At 36.5% G+C, this 22780-nt stretch overlaps 3 protein-coding genes across 5 annotated transcripts; 2 read left to right on the forward strand and 1 right to left on the reverse strand.

Annotated features, from left to right (window-relative positions):
* Nucleotides 1-5004: 5004 nt before the first annotated feature.
* LOC107858913 (protein PHLOEM PROTEIN 2-LIKE A1) lies at nucleotides 5005-7205 on the forward strand. Its single transcript, XM_016703716.2, has 3 exons — nucleotides 5005-5485; nucleotides 6165-6283; nucleotides 6528-7205. The coding sequence occupies exons 1-3, from the start codon at nucleotides 5102-5104 to the stop codon at nucleotides 6910-6912; spliced, it is 888 nt and encodes a 295-aa protein (XP_016559202.1). The 5' UTR covers nucleotides 5005-5101; the 3' UTR covers nucleotides 6913-7205.
* A 570-nt stretch (nucleotides 7206-7775) lies between these two features.
* On the reverse strand, nucleotides 7776-21582 carry LOC107858915 (phosphatase IMPL1, chloroplastic). 3 transcript variants are annotated; one of them, XM_016703717.2, is made up of 11 exons: nucleotides 21127-21582; nucleotides 20532-20599; nucleotides 17018-17151; nucleotides 15395-15483; nucleotides 14647-14704; nucleotides 14506-14558; nucleotides 13962-14060; nucleotides 13765-13878; nucleotides 12793-12894; nucleotides 12379-12544; nucleotides 7776-8073 (listed from the first exon to the last, which is right to left on the reverse strand). In XM_016703717.2, exons 1-10 carry the CDS (start codon nucleotides 21430-21432, stop codon nucleotides 12446-12448), a joined length of 1122 nt encoding a protein of 373 aa, XP_016559203.1. In that variant the 5' UTR covers nucleotides 21433-21582; the 3' UTR covers nucleotides 7776-8073; nucleotides 12379-12445. The 3 variants fall into 3 exon arrangements, with proteins under 3 accessions (XP_016559203.1, XP_047262568.1, XP_047262569.1); XM_047406612.1 differs by having other exon boundaries at nucleotides 7776-8067; nucleotides 21127-21548; XM_047406613.1 differs by lacking the exon at nucleotides 7776-8073 and adding an exon at nucleotides 8283-8521 and having other exon boundaries at nucleotides 21127-21548.
* Nucleotides 9065-11439, forward strand: LOC107858916 (lectin). Its single transcript, XM_016703718.2, has 3 exons — nucleotides 9065-9528; nucleotides 10111-10229; nucleotides 10792-11439. The coding sequence occupies exons 1-3, from the start codon at nucleotides 9232-9234 to the stop codon at nucleotides 11162-11164; spliced, it is 789 nt and encodes a 262-aa protein (XP_016559204.2). The 5' UTR covers nucleotides 9065-9231; the 3' UTR covers nucleotides 11165-11439.
* Nucleotides 21583-22780: the final 1198 nt, after the last annotated feature.

Consider the following 22780-nt stretch of genomic DNA (forward strand, 5'->3'; position numbering starts at 1 on the left):
CACATCTGGGGAAGCCTCTAAATTCTGTCGATCCGCTAGAGCATATGTACGATTTTAAGCCCCGCTAGAACTCGTGGCTCCTCTATCACCTCTAACACGACCCATTGGTTGTGCCCCCCTTCCTGAATAAGGCATCAATGATGATGATGCAACAAATGACCTCGTAGGTCGTGCCATACCCCCTATGCCCCTTCGTGGGCATTCTCTTATCATATGCCCCGACATACCGCACCAAAAGCAAACATTGATCCCCAGCCGATATGCGCCTAAATGATACCTTCCACATTTATTGCATGGCTCTCGGGGAGGTCTCGATTGGCTCATATTCACTTGCCCTTGGTACCCCACTGTCCGCGAACTTTGACTCTCACTTCTGTGCCTAAATTGATTTCCTCTGGACCCTTGGAACTGTGGTGGGGCACTAACTGCAGAATAAGAGGATAATGGCCTAGGTGGTCTAGCAGAAAACTGTGGTCTGAACCCTCCTTGGGATGCCATGAATTGCCCTGTAGATCTGGCCCTCTTGGAATATCCTCTTTCTAATTCCTGTGTTCTTCTCCTCTGCCTCTGATCTTTCATTTTCTGTGCAAAAGCTTGGATCCTCGCTATGTCCATATCTTTGTTCAAAGCAGCAATAGTACAATCTCTAACCAGATATGGATCTAGCCTATCCACATATTGACGAACTCTATCATCCATAGTAGCTACAACATTAGGAGCATATCTTGACAAGGAATTAAATCGGAGACTGTACTCCCTCACGCTCATATTCTTCTGACGAAGATTTAAAAACTGATCTGCACGGGCCTGACGAATCTCAAATGGAAGATAATGATCAAGAAATGCCTCTTTGAACTCTTTCCAAGTAGCTGGGGGTGCATCAATACCCCTAGATCATTTCCAGTCCTCGTACCAATATATAGCCTCCTTTAAATCTATACGCTACTAACTCCACTGTCTCTCTACCCGTTACATGCATAACATCTAAGGCCCTTTGAATTTGATTAATAAAGTCCTATGGGTCCTCGTTAAGATCTGATCCAGTAAAAGTGGGAGGATCCATCTTAAGAAAATCCTGTGTTCGAAGGCTAGCCGCCCTGTCTGTACCACTAGGACCCGTGGTAGGAATGACTTGCCCAGCAACTATACGAGTCAAAAGTTGCACTACATTTCTAAGATCTTGATCAACAACATTAATAGGTGGCTCTGGGGATATAGTTCTCCTCCTCCTTATTTCTTCCGGAGTGGAGGAAGTTTCTGATGCATGCTCAGCTGGAGCCTCACTTTGATTAGCTGGTATAGTGCGTGACTTACTAGTCCCCTCTCCGGTAGCCACATCTACTTGCTTACCGGTATTCTTGCTTTTGGTAACCGGCATCATTACTATAATAAGAGAAACAAACGGATTCAGTGGTCAACTATGACTTCATATACAATATAGGCTCTATCGCATGATCTAAGACATTAAGAAAAGAAACAATTCCTAAATGTCCATAGCCTCCTGTTTATAGATGCGGTGCATGACACACTGATAAACAAAACTCTTCGTAGACAAATCTTGGTAGACTCACTAGGATGAACTTCTCTGATATCACTTTTGTTGCGCCTCAAATCCTATTGGGGCGGACTGGCACTCGTAACCGAGGAGGCCCGGGAGAACCAGCTCATAACCTTATACTTCCCATGCATACCTCTATGAAAACCCGAAATTCAAACTGCATCATGTCGCATATAAAAGGAAATAATTACCTGTATAAGCTCGAGCACACATATATATGTATATACAATACTTGGCCGTTGGAGCCAACACGTCTATTAACAAAACACCACCTTGACTATACATTAGGTCTACAAAGCCTCTAGACAATACACAGAGTTTAACTAAGGTCGGGACACACCCCGCCATATAACTAACTCCTATACAATACCAAAAGTGACTGGATATGACACGGAAAGCTCCGAAGCAAACTGGAGCTCACCAAAAGCAGCTGGATATCCTGGCTACTACTTGTGCGGTGTATGAGCTGAGATACCTGTGCCTGCAGCATGAAATGCAGGTCCCCCGTGGGAGACGTCAGTACGAAATATGTACTGAGTATGTAAAGCTGTAGATAATCACATATGATATAGGAGCTCAATAGAAATCAGAAATAAGTGAATAAATCGTAATAGGAGTGGACCACACATACTAGAACTTGTGACAACCTGTACATTGTATTTATTCAATCACTTTACCTTCGTTCTTATCATTTTTGTAATCATTACTGTATTGTACTATGACCATTAGGCTGCCTCCAGTACATATCAACTGGGATCGACCCATGATAGGCTTATGCCCCTAGGATACCACCCATAAACACATAAATAGGGATCGACCCATGATAGGCTTATGCCCTTGGGATACCACCCGATAAGAGAGAACTTCCATCACTTAGTTCAATTAATCTTTGAGATTGTTATTTCGGTCGCCACCGCATTTTTGATACTTTGAAACAATGATACATCAATAAGAGACATATAAATAGACCATCAATGCAATAAAAATGAAGTAAGAACTCATTGGCACATCAATGAAGTATTTTGGAGTCATCAATACCATAACAATGAAGTAGGAACTTATTGGTATATCAATGAAATGTTTTGGAGTCATTAATAGCACATGGATCTTGTTTGAGTAACCGGATACCTTTGGACATTCATTAGTGCAATAAACATGTAAGTTTTGGAAGACAAGTAAGTATTGGAATGTCTTGATATCTTGTAGAGTGGAAACAAGTTCATTGGTAACGTAGGACATCACACAAAACCATTATGGATCACATGTTACTGAATAACTTTGGAAACTTTCTTAATAGAACAATTGTTCACTTTCTTACCAAAGATATGGTATAGAGTATGCTTTACATACCTGACTGTCAAGATTCAATACTAGTCCCAAATGGACTTCCCGTCTTTTCGGATTACTTATCTACAATGAACATATATAGCAATCTAGTATTAGCAACCAAACGTCACAATTCAATTATTTGAATTCACCAAACTAGTGGTTAAGTAGTAAGCCTTAATTACACCATAAAGGGTGTCACTTTAACCCTCTTATACTCCAATTACATTCACATGCCATGCATATTCATACAACATCCTCCAATATCAAGTTTGGATTTATTTATCTTTCCAACCAATCCATTAAACCAAATTGAGCCATAGACATAAATAATCATCAATTCAACAGTTTATCACCATATCCACCTTCCATAACTCAATTACCATATCCACCTTCCATAACTCAATTACCATATCCACCTTCCACAATTCAATACAACCAAACCATGCAAAATAGTCCATAACCCTATTTTCATCACCTTTCAATAACAACCAATACATATAATCCTCTATCACACATATACATATGAAAAAGAACAAAGGCAAACAATATTCATACCTTAGAATTTACCTCTGGATTATGCAATCCTGTTTGCACAAATAATAGGTGTCGTTCGAAGCTCTCAAGATGACAAACGCAGTTATCGAATTACTTTGGAATTTCTACGGTTGAATCAAAAGTAATTTAAAGGTCAAATTTGGCTAGGGTTTGTTCTTTCTCAATGATTGATGATGAAAATGAGTTTTTGAACTCATATACATGTATATATACACATATTTCCGATCATAATATAATAAGAAATGACCAAAATGCCTTTAAAATTTAAATAATGTCAAATCTGTCCTTTGGTGGACTGTTTTGACAAGCTAAAGTAGATCGACCATAACTCTTTGGTCCGATATCGAATTTGGGTGAAATTGGTATCGTTGGAAGGATAATTCAATGGGCTTTAATTTCATATAAAGTACGCCACCCATTTCATCCTGTACAAGGAGTTATGGTCATTTGAAGTTGACCCTAAAAATTTGTTTTGATAGGCTGAAGTTAAACGAGTATAACTCCTTACTTAGATGTTGGATTTGGATGAAACCAATTGCATTGGAAAGAAGACTCAAAGATCTTTCTTTTCATAGGTCGCAGCTCTCCCAGTTCATTATATTAAGGGAGTTATGATCGTTCGAAGTTGACCCAAAAATTCGGCTGGCCTCAGTAGTTTGTGTGCAGGAAATTTTCCTGCACATTTACTATTCCCAGATATCCCAGCCACCGTTTTATAGTTTCAAAAGTCCTCGATTATATCCGAAACCTATCCGTTTTTGGAAATTTTTATATCGTTGGAAAGCTTATTCAATAACCTTTGCATGGAACCATCGACGGGCAAATTCCGGTATAAATAAAATAAAAAAATTAATTCCATATAAATAAGACCAATACACGTACTTGAATACGCCAATACACGTATTTGAATACGGGGTGTTACAAAAGTGCTTTGATATTAGCCATATAATAACTCAATCAATATTGAAACTAACAGCATGAAAAAATTAATAGGGGCAAAATGGTAAAGTTACATTATCAATTATTGTTTTCTTAATAACTGTGTCATCTCAATTTGAGATGGATAATTTGGGATGGAGGAAATACATTAAAAGTCTTTTTTCTAATTTTTTTTTTTTATGAGAATTAAAGCAACACATTATTTATCTTTATTTCTATTTATTTTAACGTTCTCGCGATCAGATTCACTAGTGCCATATAATGCAAAAACCTTTAGTAAGTATAAATGTTGGATCCTCTTGTAACTGATAAAATTTCCATATCATTAATTTAAATCATCGTAACAAGCATAATTAAGGATTTAAATCAGGGCGTCAATAATACAAAGAAAGGGAGAAAAAAAAAATGACTTTGCAAAGCAAGCAACTAGAGTAGCAACCTATTACATTTCTTTTGGCCCTTTTGAAATCTTGTTAGTCAAGCGCTAGTGCCCCTTCGATCATTTTGAGGAACTATTCTTTTGTAGAAGAATAACTTGTATAGGTGAATTTGTTGAGGAAGAAGAGAATCAGATGCTTCAAGCTAAGGTTTTGAGTCACACATATAAAGAAAAAAAAATCAATATAGCATCAAACTTTCTGGCAAAACAAGTGCACATTAAACTTGTTTTTCTCTATATATAATATTAAACTTGGGAAATATTGCTCAATAATTTTTATCATGGGTACGAGGCACTCAATCAATATTCCAAAAGAGAGAGAGGCGATGCGTGTGTATACAGAAGAACCAAGGAAGCTAAAACCAGAAAGAAGAAAAACTAATGTCAATTATAACGCAACAGTACAGCGTCCCACGGGAGAAGGAAATGAAAAACTTGAATCCCCGTCCGATTCACTGGTCAAACTTGGAGGAAAAAGCAGCAGCATCAACAAGGCAGCAACAATAAATATAAGATCTCAACTTCTATATAAAAGAGCTCAGCTTCCACATTATCTGATTGAGATCTTGAAAGAAGCAGACTCTCGTCTAGAGATCGATAAATCCTCCACAGATCGATTATATGAACAGCTATATAATGGAGTTCACCTCAAACAAAATAAGCAGGTAGAATTCCCCTCTTTTCTTTTTCTATCTATTTCTTTTTTCCTGTGTTGTGGGCTTGTGGCTATGGTTTTCTTTAGTATCCGTTGAGATTCAGCTCTTTGTTGCCTTCACTGATTGCTCCCAAAAAGCTTCAGTTCAGTGGCAAGGATGCAATTTTGGCGCTCTGATTGCTCTCAAGTCTTTGGTTCAATGATAAGCACGCAACACATGAGGTGTAGGTTATGCATGTCACAAGTTTAAACCCTACTGCTTACAAAAGCCTGGTATTTAAGTGGAGAAGAATATAGGGAGTTTATTAGCCACTAAATTTTGAACTGTATGTTAGCTAACCCTCGAGAATTTCTTGATTATTTAGAAAGAAAAATAAGGATGCCATTTAGGCCATCTCATAGTTCAACTTATTAAACGCTAAATGCCTAAACATTAATCTGTGGCACAATTGGTCAGTGTTTAAGAAGGATAAGTTTTTATCTCTCCAGTTAAGTGATTCTTTAGGTGAGTTTCTTTCTATCTTCATCGTATACAGAAGTATGTATGATCTTATTTTAAAATAAATAGCTAAGCAGTTGGGATTATATACTCCGCCTTTATGATATTCTTCTAATTAATAATTCTTCATTTATTTTAAGTTTAGTGTTATACAATCTTACAAATATAATATTAATGATATAATATGCAGAAGTATTGGATTGATAGAACGAATAAAGCAAACTGCTTTATGTTATACGCAGAAGATCTCTCAATTACTTGGGGAAAAGACAATCGTTACTGGAATTGGGTAGATATCAAAGAGACGAGGTAATCAAGATATACTGTATGTTTCATTTTATGTGATGCTATTTCCTTTTCCGCCTGCAGAAAAGAAGAACCCTTTTCCAAAACAACTTCCTATTTACTCAGTATGAAAAGCCTTCTTGTTCACTCAACTTTCACATCATGTTTGAGACCACAAGTTTCAAAAGTCCTGTAACCATAGAAATATTATGATATGATAAGCTGTGAGAACGTAGCTAATTGTTTGAAATTTTACTACTTTTTCCAGTGATGAAAATTTTATAGCAGCAGAACTAAAAAGTGTGTGTTGGTTGGAAGTTTGTGGGAGCTTTGACACAGCTGCACTGACGCCAGAAACATTGTATGAGGTAGTGTTTGTGGTGAAGATAAAAGAAAATGCCGATGGATTGGAATCAATTACCGTGAGGCTTATCATCCCAAATAAATCAAGCAATGAGCTTACAGTAAATCTCATGAATGTAACCGAAAGAGAAAAATGGATAGAAGTGCCAGTAGGAGAATTCTTCACGAGCAATGAATTTAAGAGGAAGAAGAAGAGGGAGGAGATTGAGATTTTTCTATATGAAACCGAGAAATTGGATTGTAAACAGGGTTTAGTCATCAAAGGTATTGTTATTCGTCCCAAAGCCTGAGCCCTGAGATTTTCCGTCTCGGAGGTTTACAACAATGATCTTGGAGGTGGGTTGTCGTGAACTTTTGATCTTGCTTGCCCCAGGAACAGAACTTCAAACATAACAAGTTTTGACATTTGACCCTTACAAGTTTACCCATGTGACAAACAGGAATCAAAAGTTCAAGACCACCTATTTCCAACGTCATTAGATATTAATTTCCTAAAGAATAAGAAGCTTATGTAATTTATCTGGGGATCTAAGTTTGTCCAGTTCGAAATTCAGTGTATGCAACTCTATCCTTTTCCACTTAACTACCAGGTTTTTATTTGTGGCAGCATTTAATCATAATCCAATGTGTCTAAACTCTAACCAAACACATCAAATGTTGACCTCTTATGTACTCTTCAACGAAAAAAATCTCAAAGTCCCTCCTCAATGCTTGAACCTTCACTGGAATGACCTAACTAAAGGATAGTTATCTCCTTTTGAGGATTATAAGGTTTGTTGGAGGATCAGACATCTTGGTAATTGGTACTCTTTTAACTTGTAAACCAACAGCTTGAATTCTTGTATGTTATGAATACAGGAATTCTTGACTGAACAGATATCTTAAGCAAATGCATGCCACAGCGTATAACCCCGAATCTTTTGGGACTAAGTTATTTATGACAAATTCGGAGTTCAATCGGCGAATAAATTAGGCCAGAAGCCAATCATGTTGCACCCAGTTTGGGCATGACAGACAGTGATGTTTATAAGAAAAAGTCTTGAAAACATTATTATGTTGATGCTGGCTTGATATTACGATAACTGGAATAAATAAGGATAATACCTTCATTTTATCCCAGATTATCTGCACACTCTTTCTTTGAACTTATTCATGCTTAAAAAAATAGTTCTTTTGAATTGTCCAAATATAATTTGTGCGATGAGCACATAATTATATGTTCCTGACAGAAAGTCTGGAATAATATTTAACTTAGAAATTAAAAAAATGCATTAGTTTGGGTGCTATTATCTCAAGGAAATCTGTAAGATGAGGACCTGGAAATATGAATAGGAAATGAAGAATATACATTTGATAAGGACTGATCTGGACATAACGAACATATTCCTCAGCAGCAGCAGCTTGCCGTATGCTAAGATTTCTTCTTTCAGCATCAGGACAAGCATCTGATTCTGAAAGTATTGATCATGCAAAGTGGTCACCAACAGCAATTAACAATTAAAACAAAAAGTACTTTTAGATCAGCAAAACATGAAGCTTATCTCTCTGGTATATGTCCTAGAATTAATGCTGTAAAGTTAGATTCTTTAATTTTAATTACAAATCAGAAGGAGATCAATTCTTCTGCCAATAATTGAACATGGCAAGCAATTCACAACTCTTGCTGCAATATGTTCAATATACACCCATGAATAAACAAGAATCAGCCATCTGTAAGCAAGCACACGATTGCTCTATCAAAGTAACAATATTATGAAACCTTACAATATATTACAATATATAATTTGATCTATTATACACACTATCAGTGTAATTAAACATGTTCTAGCATAGCGTCCACCTTATTTTTTCAAGATAGTAACTCCGCTCATTATGGGCAGACATGTAGTTATCTTGTACCTGATAATGTAAAAGTTCTTTTACACTACCACTGTATAGAAGTTAAAAACCTATATAAATTGATGCAATTATGAAAAGGAAGCAGTTATTGACCAGCAATGAAATGAACAAAGTTCAATCAGTAGCAGAAAGGGCAGAAGGCCTAATAAGGTATTGCAGGAGTTTTGAACGTTTTAAAGGTCCTAAGTGCAAGCTATCTTTTTGGATAGGAGGATGTTTTTCCTGGAGGCATAGTCATATGCCTCGTAGCTAAAGCTATTCCCTTTCCAAAATTTAGAGATTCTCCAAATCCAGTAACATTAGTGAATTGATCACAAAGAGGGAAAATCTACAATTTTTTTCACAGCTATCTTTTAATAACTATGGTGTATGGGCCAGCTTGGGTGCAGCTCAACTAATTCCACAGGGTACTTGCTACCTCCCACCAGTTTAGATACTGGATATATACAATGTCATAACTTATCATAAAGGAATAACATTTTTTCAGGTCTATCGTGCTGGCATGGCATGGATCTGTTCATAGACATTGCAAAGTGGACGACAGGAATAGATTCTTAAAGATAGAATCCGACTCCACTTGAAAAAGATAAAATCAAAAGATGCCGAACTAGGAGAGTTTCAAAATAAAAGCTTCCCTGTTCATGAGAATGGCTACCGATTAGACCTTCCCGAATACATAAACCAACATAGACAAAGAGTTCTTCAGAGAAATGGGGTCTGGGTGGTCACAAGATCAGGATTCACAACAAAATCAAGAACTGCGTAACACATCTCCTCAAAGACACCATAATGATACCGCCGTACTGAATGAAGATCCAAGAAAGATTATGCCACAGAGCAGCAAGAGTACTGAGACTAACAAGAAAATGGAAGCCACCAGAGTACTCAGATTTCCACATAATTATGAAGAAATCCTAAAAGAGGCAGATTCTTCAGTTGACAGGTCCTCCTTGGACAAACTATATGACCAGCTATATGCTGGAGTATTTTTGAACCAAAAGCGCAAGGTAAGAAAAATTTGTCTCCATTGGTTGAAGTATATAGTTAAAAGAAAGGCTCAATTTGAAATGCCGCCAACCCCTCTGGAATTTTTTTTTTTACTTTATACTTATCAAGACTTCTTTATTATCCTATTTTTAGAAATATCTCTTAACCTACTCTCACTCTGAACAACATCCATATTCTTCAAAAGTTAACAAGACCTCAACTTTTACCTTAACAGAAATGTCCAAACCAAATGGGGCACCTAAACTCGTCCCGAGTAATAAATGTCTTGCTAGTGTAATCCTTGAGTAGTTTTTTACAAGTGTTTCTTAATGCTGATATACAGGTTCCAGTGTCAATACTTGCTATATGGAAGCATATATCTACTTTATGAGTTTAGGTTGCGTTCTTTTGTGTATATTTTGTTAAAGCTTAGAATTCTGCCTTCAACTTAGCCCCAAGAGAAGCATGCCCTCTTGTGATTTACTGAATCAATTCTGATGTTCAAGTTCAACTAGTCAATTAAGCCTAATCACTTGAAATTACAGTTTTATTCTGTAGCCTTATCTACCGCTGTGGCCATACCTAATTTGCACTTCATGCAGAAATACTGGGTTGATAAGAAGTCAAATGGCAACTGCTTCATGCTGTATGCAAGAGACCTCTTAATCACTTGGGGAGAAAACAACCGTTTCTGGCACTGGCCCTTGGTACAAGAGTCGAGGTGATTTGCAAAATGTTTCATTTGACAAAGAAAACCAGGCTCATTAAAGTTACATTTCAGTGTAGATCAAACCTTTAAATAATCCAAAGCATCCTTCACAACACATGGGGCTAGAATAGAAAAATAATAATCCCTCCATTTTTGAGAAAAATAATCCCTCCATTTAATTTCATATGGTGGTGTTTGATAGGGTATGGAGTCTAAGGAAGAGAAACTTTTGGGCATATACCAAAAATACCCTTAGAACTTGTGGTTTAAGAATAAAGAATAACATAGAAGTTAAAAGTTAAGAAGTTTTGAATATAGAAATAAGTCATTCTTTTTGACATATAAAACAGAACAGCGGAAGTAATGCGCTAAAAGAGAACAAAATTCGGTAAACATATGTAGCTGTCAGGTAACCAAATGATAATAAACATTCAGCGGTTAAAACTAAATAAAACTTTCATGTTCCCTGTTAAACGCTATTCTTAACCAACATGTACCAAATACTTAAAGGTTTCCGTAGTTGAAAACTAGCATATCAAAAAGGCCTAAAATGATGCTTTTATTGTTTATGCAGTGATGAGCTTCTTCCAGCAGCAGAACTACTAGATGTTTGCTGGCTAGAAATCCACGGAAGATTCAATACAGCTAGGCTATCGCCAGGACTCATTTATGAGGTTGTGTTTATTGTCATGATAAAGGATCCTGCTTATGGATGGGAAAATCCAGTGAATCTTCGACTCATTCTCCCAGATGGTAGCAGGCAGGGACATACGGAGAATATGGTGGAAAAACCACTAGAAAAATGGATAGAAATCCCAGCAGGAGAGTTCATGACATCAGCAAACCAGAAGAATGGAGAAATAGAGTTCTCTTTATATGAATATGAAGGTGGGAACTGGAAGAGGGGGCTTGTCATTAAAGGTGCTGTCCTCCGTGCAAAAGACTGAGGTCTCTGGCATATGAAACGAATTTGGCATGCAGCTGCAGCTTACTCATCTGTAGTTTCTTTTTAGCTTTCTCACACTGATGTTTAAAACGATGAGCACTAAGGTAGCAACAAAAAGCATGAGACAGTGTTCTTTCTTTTGTATATGTAAATTAAGATGCATGTGCTATGCAGATATGTTTTAAACCTCAGATATTTGGCGTTAGGCCCAGAACTCAATACTATCAAGCGTAGATGTATAAAGACAAGAGTTGACCTATCTAGAAAAATTTTGCATTCCATGTGTACAACTGATACAGCAAATAGATCCAAAATGCAGAGATAGAAACATATGGGTCTGTAAACCTCCAGGATAAAAAAGTAAAACTCAAGATTAAAGCATCAGTTGACGTTCAGAGTATTTGCTAGAATAACAAAATTTTCTACAATCTGAGAATACATTTTAAGAGGACGTATTGCACTTTGTCAGTGACAGACTAACATTTAATGGATATGTTTTCCGATTGTACAATAACATGGATAAGAAACATGGGAATCATAACACATTGTTAAAAATTAAAATCGTATAATTTGATTGACAAGCGAGGTAGAGGTAGACCGAAGAAATATTGGAGGGAGGTGATTAGACAAGACATGGAGCAGCTCCAGCTTACCGAGGACATGACGCTAGATAGGAAGTTGTGGAGGAGGCGGATTACGGCAGAAGGCTAGTATAATTTCAGGATGTTGTATTATTTGTTGTATTTCTTGGTGAATCTTGTATATGGTATTATTGGATGTGGTGATTTCTATCTATCTTGTCCTTTTACTATTAATTGTCTAGATTGTTTTATCTTGAGCCGGGGGTCTATCGGAAACAACCTCTCTATCTCAACCTTGAGGTAGAGGTATGGACTGTGTACACTTACCCTCCCCAGACTCCACTTGGCGGGAATATACTAGGTATGTTGTTGTTGTATAATTTGATTGACCATATTCCATATAGAGTCAGTTCTACGCTTCTACTAACGGAAATGTCTTTCTACTCAATGTCGTTTCCAGTAAGTCAATCAGCTATATCAGGAATAAATACAGTAAATATTTGAATATAATTTATTTCTATTGCCAATATCCTTTTACCTGAAAGAGTATATTAATATTCACTAATATCGATGAATATTTGACTAGTTTCATACAATGATATGTAAGATAGAAAATACAAATGCAAATACTGACCTAATCAAAATCTGATTGTAGAAGAATCTTTCAAGCAGGACATCTAAAGAACAAATGCAGAGACATATCAAACTTCTGTATGGTAATTTTCTGGCTTGAACCACACTGAGAAATCAATCCCTTTGCTCTTCAAATTCTCTGTTGCTGGACCAATTTTCTCAAGGAGCTGCGCATGTTAATGGAAACAATAATGAGTAGCACGACATTCCATTAGAGTTTTACATGTTCTAAATTTTAACCAAAATTTAAGGGAATAAGAATATCCCATCCTCTAGATTCTTATCATATATATATATATATAAAGATTTTAAAAAATTGACCTGCTAGATTTGACGTACTACGTGCTAAATCAACTGCAAGCAGATGAAAAACAGCTTGCGAGTTAACTTCAGTTCAACACATGTAAATGCTGACCTTTGCATGGAGCAAGCCATTGGATACCAAGACAGATCTATCAAACACTGAAAACCTTCCTCCATCCATGCACGAAACTGTCCCTCCAGCCTCTTCAACTATCTACATGAAACATACATTACAGTGTTAAATAAAGACTTGAATATAACTTGTCAATAGCTCGTAAACTAGCAGTAACCCCCACTTAAGAGAAACTTGAGAAGGACAACATTTGAGCAAAACTATTTGCTTTTGGGAAACTGGAAATCTTTTTTTTTTTTTTTTTTTTTTTTTTTTTTTTTGAGAACTTGTAATTTGTATTCCTCGGCATTAAAGATATGCTGGAGACCTCCAGAATGTTATCAACAGAGGGAAAACCTCACTTTTCATGAGTGGATATCCTGGAGGTATTCCATTACTACAGACTTACCAACATCTGATACTTCAAGTTAAAAAGATGAGAAATATTCAATTCTGCCATTCATAAACCAACTCACTGATCTGGGAAAAGTTTCATTGAATAGGCTCATAGGGAAACTTAGAAATGAGACAAGTTTTATATATTGACACTTAGGTTTCATTCTAACAAAGGCATTCCTGTTATAAAACCTTAACTCCTTACACACACTTGTCCCTGCTGCATTACTTGTTTATCATTCAATGGCTAGCTCTACTTATCGACCTAAAATAACACACATACACAATGGTAAGTTGTGCTTCTTTTCCATTTTGGATAAGCACACAATATGCTCCTCTCTTTCACCGACTAAATTACTCTTCACAAATCTATAAAGAAAAGAAAACATGTGGCAAATAATACATTTAACCTTTTTTTCTATTTAATAAAAAGGAGAGAAAAACAAGATATTATAGTGAAAATACAATTTGCAGATTGGAACTGTTAAGCATCAAACTCTGGCTTTCTAGAATTTTCTTCAAACATGAGAAGAAGATTGTCTGGAATATTATCAATAATAATGAAAGCAAGAATACCAGAACTCCTGCAGCCATGTCCCATGGCTTTAGACGATATTCCCAATATGCTTCAGCAATCCCCAAAGCAACATGACACATGTCAACTGCAGCAGCACCAAGCCTTCTCACACCCTATGCAGAACATGGCAGGAAGAAATTTTTTTGGGGTGGGCATGTGCAAAATTTCAGATAAAGATAAGGGATAAAGTTGCTACCCGGCTGACATCAGTAAATTCCTTGAACAATTCCATGTTGGTTGTCCATGGATCATCGTGCTCATATCCAAACCCAGTCACTAGAAGAGATTGTTCCACCTAAACACCCCACCCCACCATCACCCCCCAACACACGCACACACACCAAACAATAAAGAACAGTAACGAATAAGTCAAAGGAATTGGGAAAAGAAGATTGACAGTAAGTGTACCTTTCATTTACTGAGCTTTATATGTAAAACTAGTGTCATTTAAAACTTTAAATCCAAGCAATATATTACCTCTTTGCTAGAAAGAAGGTACTAAACTAGCATAACTGTCTAATAGTAACAAATACACATGCATGTAAATGGGTATTGACGCATAGCAGGCCAGACAGAGCAGGTAGAGACCAACATTTATCTGACTTCCTAATGCAATAGGACAAGCTAGAACTATGTTTATTAGATGTTAATAAAGTTATCATCAAACTCTCATTCTACCATGGGTCTGTGGTAAATGGCAATTAAGCTTGTTTTACTCATTTGCATGTATAAACTCTCACCTTGTCAGTTCGACTAACATGAATCTTTTCACCATTTGCAAAGGCTCCTTTGCCTAGAAGAAGAAAATTGCATAATGTCATTAGTAGATCGTTGGAGTTTGCAATTGAATAGATGACTTAGTTATAGATAAATTCCTTTACCTGCAGCTGCAGAAAATATTCGAGTATTCCAACACATAGGGCCACCAACAAATTCAACCTGTAAGGAAAAAGTGCTTAACCATATTATGTTCAGGACGAGTAAGATGTCATGTCTGACAAGATATCAGAACAAGAGATTTGGTGTCGGTAGTCTTTCCATTTTATGGTTTCCAATTTTATTCTCTCAGAAATCCTCCTAGATTCTGTATACTACATAAAAGTTACTATTAGATAAATGTCACATAATCTCTTAATTCAAGTCTTTGGTGAATTAAGAAATGCGGAGTTGCCCAGGGTTAAATTCAGCCGCATCTATTTTAATTCAACTAACACAAATCCTGCATAAATTATGGATAGCTTCAGAAGAAAATCTTACAGGAATATTAAAGCATGTCTATTTACAACTATCTAACATTTGTAAAGTTTGCTGAAAATTCCTTCCCTATTTTTATCTCTCAGTACAGGTCCCTTACAGCTAAGAATATAAGAATTCTCATTTATGTTTTTAAAATATAGTTCATCCAAGACATTAAGAGACTATAACATATCAATATCTAACGCTACACGATTTAAGTTGTCAGTGATGATTCAAGCTTTTGATTCTCTTCTTGCACATTAGGTTGGCATCAGCTATGAATAGATTATCATAGTGATAGACCAAGCTCGCTGGATAAGAGACAGTGCTCTTCTTCCACTAAGCCATGGTAAATAATCCAAATGGCACATCAATAGCTATCCCAGCATATACCACAGCAGCTGCAGCTGGCTTCCCTCTATAAAGAACACCCACAGAAACCGCAAAGCTGGGATAGCCATGCGCAAAATTTGTTGTTCCATCTGCAAGACAAAGTTGCCAATTAATATTCATTCCCTAATCCCTATAGGTTGAGTTGTCTTTAAGATAATATGTGGTGCTTGCTTCTTGTGAAATAACATTTCATTGAACTCACACATGCAACATATCCATTTATATGTGATAAGATGATCTTATCAAGATAAAATTAAGTATTTTTAGGGGTAAGATCGCTGTACATCCTACTCAACCCCCCCAACCCCAACCCCAAGACAATATACAAAAAAGCTTTTTTAAGTATTTTAGCAAAAGATTTGGAAAGTTTTTGAAGCATATCATGAAAATCCAGTTGATATAAAATATTTTTGCATACTAGGGAAACAAGAACCCTATAGGCAAGAAATGAGCAGTGAACGTGTCAGATTTTGCACAAATTTCAAAGGTAATCTGGATTATTCTACATCTCAAGTTAAGTCATGAAATATTTTATGAGAACTTCCAAGAACATAAAAAGGAACTAAAATTAGTTTTTTAAGTCAAAATAAGACACAAGACAGGGGGCTTTTGACGAGACTAGACATCAAATAGAGTTTCTTTCTTTCACTTGTTAGTTTCCACTTCAAAATAAGAGATTCTATATGTTCTACACTCTTAGCATGAACCATCTTTTCTTCCCAATTCAGGATGAATCTTATGAAGAAGCTTGGACTAATTACTATCTTTCTTGGTTTTTCATACTAACAATTAAGTTGTTTGTTCAATCTTGTATTTAATGCTTTTAATTGATTGACCACCAACTAGATCCTTCCCTAGATTTTAAGGGAACCCAGGAGAGTTTCTTAATTTAGATTCAAGACTGAAAAGCTTGTGATCCATACAACCAAATAGATGAATATGGTATGATTAAATTGTCGAATAGGCCTATACTTCAAACCATATGCATGGAGAATAGAGCTAAACTCAGTGCATCCCTCTTATCCTAATAACCATCAAAAACAGGTTACCAATTAAGAGGGTTAGCTTCACTTGACATAGGAATGTACCCTAAATAATCATGAACAACGACAAAGCTCACATTATTTATAAGATCAAGAGGATAATAAAGTACAAATGAAGCAATTAAGTGAAGTCAAAAACAATACGCTTGCTACCACAAGATTTTCTCTTAGCTAGTTAGTTAATCTCTTTCCTTTTTTTCAGTACTTAGTTATTTACTTTAATTTTTATTACTACCACCCAATTCCGACAACGAAGTTAATGTCAACTCAACTTCATTATAAGTCCTTGTGGAACGATGCTCAATATTCATCCACATATTGCTTGTGCAAGTACATGCCTTTGCCTGTGTGAGAATCCGCTAGTATTTAGGTTAATGAAGTTGTATTTTGCTAAATGAGAACTAGTTAAATGTGAACCCTTCAAATTAAAATAACCTGACCATTAGTTAAAACCACTTGAACTTGACCACTCATACCTACTTATGAGAACCTACATAAGTTCTCTAACCGAAACAGAGTGTTCCGCCTAACATGCGTAGCTACTTTCATTGCCATGAAGTTAGAGATCCGTAGAACAAACCTAAAGGATCAATGCACCAAAGATAATCAGATGACGAGTCCCCAATAATTCCTCCTTCCTCCCCAAGAATTAGATGATCTGGAAAATTCTTCCTCACAACTTCAAGGATAGCAACTTCGCTACTTTTATCTGTGCTGCAATAAGTTTAAACCAACACATGTTACTGCAACAGCATGATGAAAATCTCCGCGTAAAGAAATAAAATGAATATTACAACCTAAGGAGCAACTAAAAGTTAGCCAACATAAATTATCAAATTGTCAAAGCATAAGGTCAATGGATAAAATGAGATTGTACATACTCGCTAACAAGAAGGCATTGTGTAACTTTAGTGCTAAAATCAAGCAATGGTCTTAAGATAAGGGGGATTGTGAGAAATTTACATTATCAAGAGAAGAGAAGTCATGGCTATGGAAGCTCTCATTGAACAAAGCAGAGGAAAAAGTAAACTGTATATTGAAAACTGTCACATTACAAGTATTATTCCAGCTAGGCATCTATTTATAGACCAGTGTATAACTTCTCAAAACATCTAGAAGTTTCTTAGCTCAACTACACTACACTCACAGCTGCCAGCTCACCACACGACTAACAACAACCAACCAACTCAATGAATAGTAATTCAATGTAACAGTATTACTGAAATGAACACAGTGACTCACTAACTATAACTAACTATTTACTGAACTTTCCAATACTCCCCCTCAAGCTGAAGGGTGCAGAATGTTAAGCACACCAAGCTTGACCAAGGTTGCTTAACAGGTGAGAGTTTTGATCATGCCCCAAGCTCTTCGTCAAAATATCTTCTACTTGATGTTGTGTGGAAACATACAAGGTCCACACTAGACCATTCCTTATTTTATCCTCGATAAAAGTGACAATCAATTTCGATATGTTTAGTTCTCTCATGAAAGACAGGATCGGCAGCAAGCTGTATAGCTGATTTACTATCACTGAACAAAGTTATAGGTTTATGAACCTTCACATTCAACTTTGCAAACAGCCCCTCTAGCCAATCATGGAGATTCAGCAAAATGCAGAGTTGAATACAAGCCCCTCTAGCTTCAGAGATCATGGCTTCATTATCACCAGTGATCAACAAATCATCCACATAGACCAACATTATCACCATTCCTGCCATCCTTTTCAATGTAAACAAAGAGTAGTCATGAGCACTCTTGAGTAAATCCTGCAATCATGAGTGCTGAAGTAAGTTTAATATTCCATTGTCTAGGGGTTTGTTTAAGTCCATATAATGACATAAGCAACCTACATATTTTATGGTTTCCCTTATGTTGAAAACCTTCCGGCGCTTTCATATATACTTCTTCATCCAAATAATACATGGCGTATGCGTATTGATTATAGAGGTCTCAACCAAATCACAGTTGCAGTTCCAGATAAGTACCCAATCCCTAATATTGATGAGCTTCTTGATGAATTGCACGGAGCAATGGTTTTTTCAAAGATTGATTTGTGTTCTGGTTACCACCAGATACGTGTCAATCCGGCGGATATTCATAAAACCGCGTTCCGTATGCACTCTGGCCATTATGAATTCATTGTTATGCCCTTTGGTCTCACTAATGCCCCTTCTACGTTCAAGTGTGCTATGAATGATTTGTTCAGACCACATCTGCCCAAATTAATTCTCATATTCTTTTATGACATATTGGTATACAGTCAGACCTTTGAGCAGCATATCAATCACTTGCAACTTGCTTTCCAACTTCTCAGAGACAATCATTTCTATGCCAAAACTTCTAAATGCTTATTTGGACAAATTCACATTTCATTTTTGGGTCGTGTGATTTCCAAAAATGGGGTTGGTGTAGATCAGGAAAAATTCAAGAAGTCTAGGAGCGGCTAGTACCAACTAATGTGAAGAAGTTACGTGGATTTCTTGGGTTAACAGGTTATTATCGCAGATTTGTGGAGGATTATGGAATGGTGGCTCGACCACTCACTGAACTTACCAAGAAAATGCTTTTCAATGGTTGACCTCTGCTGAAAACGCTTTTCAACTTCTCAAGCAAGCTTTAACAACTGTTCCGGTACTACAACTTCAAGATTTCATTCAACCATTTGTAGTGGAATGTGATGCTTCTTCAGAAGGAATAGGGGCTATTCTTGATGACCATCCTATTGCGTAGTTTAGTAAGGGACTTTCTTTTTTCAATCGTTTGAAGTCTACTTATAAACGGGAATTGCTTGCCCTTGTTTTAGCTTTGCAGAAATGGAAAAACTACCTCTTGGGTCATCATTTTTATGTCCAAACAGATCATTACAGCCTCAAGTATCTCCTTTCTCAGCATATCACCACTAATGAGCAGCAAAGATTATTGACGAAATTGCTTCCGTTCGACTTCACAATTGTCTACAGAGCAGGGAAAGACAATTTGGGAGCTGATTCTTTCAAGGAGGCCGTTGAATGCTGAATTTTTGGCTCTTGCTATTCTTGTACCATTGGATTTTCCAATTGGCAAGATTCTCTCGAGTCAGATACATATACTCGTGAGATTATTCAAGCAATTAGCCAAGACCCTTCCTTACAACCAGATTTTCATTTGGGAGACCAGAAACTTTATTTCAAGGAAAGATTAGTTATTCCAGATCATTCTTCTCTTCGACAAAAGCTTATATTAGAGTCTCATGATACACCTTCTGCCGGACATGGAGGATATTTGAAAACCTTGAAGCGTCTTTCCTCCAACCTTTTCTGGCCAAGGAAGAAGCAAGATGTTAAACTCTTTGTTCAGAACTGTTTGGTTTGTCAATAGGCCAAATACCAAGCTATAGCCCCTGCTGGACTTCTGCAACCGCTGCCTATACCTGATAGAATATGGGAAGATATATCACTTGATTTCATCGTAGGACTTCCCAAATCTGGTGGTTATGACACAATTTTAGTTGTCGTAGATCATCTCAGCAAGTATTTTCATTTCATCCCACTTTCTCACCCATATACCGCTAAGACTGTTGCTAATGTTTTCTGCCAAGAAATTGTGCGTCTCCATGGCATTCCTCGATCAATCTTATCTGATCGGGATGCTATCTTTCTCCGTGCTTTCTGACAGGAGCATTTTCGACTTAGCCAAACAAGATTAAGAATGGGTACATCTTACCATCCACAATCTGATGGACAGACCCAGGTGGTGAATAGATGCTTGGAATCATATTTGCGATGCTTTGTTATGGGTCCAATCCATACGGACAAACTTATTGGTTAATCTAGTGTTTAAGATCCTTGCACTTTATTTAACCAATAAATTTTCATTTCATTTCTTCTTCATCTTAGTTTCTATCATAGATTCACTCATTACTGTGAATCATACAGCACTCAGTGTTATCACCAGAAACTCAAAAAAAACACTGACTGAAAAATCTATGAGAAACAGCATTTGGCAGACTTATAAATCACACTGATCATCAGGGTAGAAGAAAAGAAACAAAAGAACTATGTCAGGTCTGATACAAAAAGTAACCAGCAAAGGAAAGTAATACAAAGCCTTACTCGGTCACTAGGTCGGTGAGCCCTTTATAGGTAACATTCCGAGGTTTATTCACAGCATCCATTACAACCTAAAATGAAAAATGAAAAAGATGAGAAACAAAGTAAGTGATTATGAGTCAGAAAGATTATTTAAAGAATATATGCAGATGAGAGATAGAACAGTAGTGAAAAGAGAAATTGCATGATCGACATATGTCCATAGAAAGGGAAGTAAAAGATCGATATTCCATGATCATAGTCAGCATAACGAGCATATGAAAAACGAGTACGGAACTTGGAAAAAAGATCAATAATCTCATGGGAAAGTCTTTCCCTTTCCTGGGAATCAAAGTAGTGCACAAACTTTAATGTAGAGCAATTAATGGGTTGTATTTATCTTTCTCCAACATCACAAACTCCTCAATGAAGCTTAATATCATGTTCTTAAGCATCCTACTTATCCTCTAGGTAACCAACTCCTAATTGTCTCTAATAGCTCGACAGAACAGAAGGGTATCCCAATTCAATCCACCATTTATAAACAAAAACTCAAAAATTTAATCTTTCAGCATAAATTCACCAAGAAAATAGACATAATCAAGAAAGGGACCCAAACCTGAGCACCAGTCTTGGCAGCAGCTTCAACCACTTTGATTAGTTCACTAGAGGGGATACTTCCAGTTGAATCAGCACCAATCTTTGAGTAATCTTGCGTGTTACCCACCTCTGATAAAGTAGCCTTGGTGCAAATTCCAACACTAGTTTTGGCTCCACTAGACAAATTTGTACAAAACCCATATTGAAAAAGTTGTGAACTTGTGCTACAACACTTAGGTAATGCCAGATTATAAGGAAGAACGATTCTGGGTAACTGACAAAATCTCAAAGAAGAAACTGCAGATGAAAGAAGACATTTTCCCATTTTTACACACACTGTTTGCCTGTTTAGTGTTTGTGCGTGCTCACTTCCACTGGCAGAGTTCTCGTGGATTTTTGTACAGTGGCTTTTCAAGAAAATGGAATTTTTTTTTCTACCAAACTATAAGATTTCCTTTTGGTCCCTGCATTATGAAAATTGACACATAACACCTTTGATATATAAATTAGAATTAGAATTTTTACATTGAGTTCAACATTGAATTTAATTTTTGTAAAAAAAGGTTTAAATTGTAAATTTGGAAAATTTCAAATTAGACGGAATAGCAACATCCCTAATGTTATAAAAGTGGATTCATCTTTGAAACAAGTCTTTAACATTTTTGGGACGAATTTAAGCTAGGTAGAAGTACGGGGTATTACAAAATCTTATTTCAATCTCATATTATTTCAGTTATATTCTTTCATGTTGGTTATATTCTCACGTGTTTTGATAGATGATGTGTGAGCAAATACTAACACATTTGAGGCTTTTAACTATGATAATTGCAAAGTCTTAAGCAACTTTTGTCATTTTTAATTGGTTTATATTTGATTTTGCAGTAGAAGTTGTATGATAGAGAACCAACAATAATGGAAGTAAAAAGGGCTGAAATCTGAAGCAATTAAAAGACAAGTGCAGCTGACGACATTCATGATAGGTCGTCAGCCCGGTGATAGGCTATCAAGGCCATCGTCAGCCTTAAACAGGGAATGAGTTCTAGCTGGTAGAATTGACGCCATTTTGTGATAGGCCGTCATAATGGTGATAAGTCGTTAGGAATGCCGTCAGACTTAGGCATGACGTGAGAATTGAAGCAAAAGTGTGACAACATTTCTGATAAGTCGTCACAGTCCTGATAAGCCATCATAAGTTGTCGTCAACCTAAGACAGGACTAGTGCAGATTTGAAAAAGACCTGACGACATTCTTGATAAGTCGTCAGGATCCTGATAAGGCATCACCAATAGTCGTCGTCTATTCCGAGAAAAAGCTGTAACCTTGATTTTGTTTCCTTATTTAGGGTAAACTATTTAAAGCTTTGTTTTAGGGTTTTCTAGATGATTATTATCATTATTATTCCAGACAAGGTCGACACCTAGAGTTTTGGACAGCATATTTTGATATTTTCTCTCTTTACTTCTTGACTTTAACTACACAACTATTTTTAAGAGATTATTATCAGTATTTTGGGATTTTTCCTTTGTGATCTAATCTGCAATTCACTAGTTATTATTAATCTCTGTAAGTTCATCTTTCAAATCATGAATTCAATTATGTCTTTCGTTCGTTATATCATGAGCGGCTAAACTCCATTAACCTGAGTTATGGGATCTAGGGTTAGGTCTTGATGA

The sequence above is a fragment of the Capsicum annuum genome, chromosome 2 (assembly GCF_002878395.1).
Source record: "Capsicum annuum cultivar UCD-10X-F1 chromosome 2, UCD10Xv1.1, whole genome shotgun sequence".
NCBI lineage: Eukaryota > Viridiplantae > Streptophyta > Magnoliopsida > Solanales > Solanaceae > Capsicum > Capsicum annuum.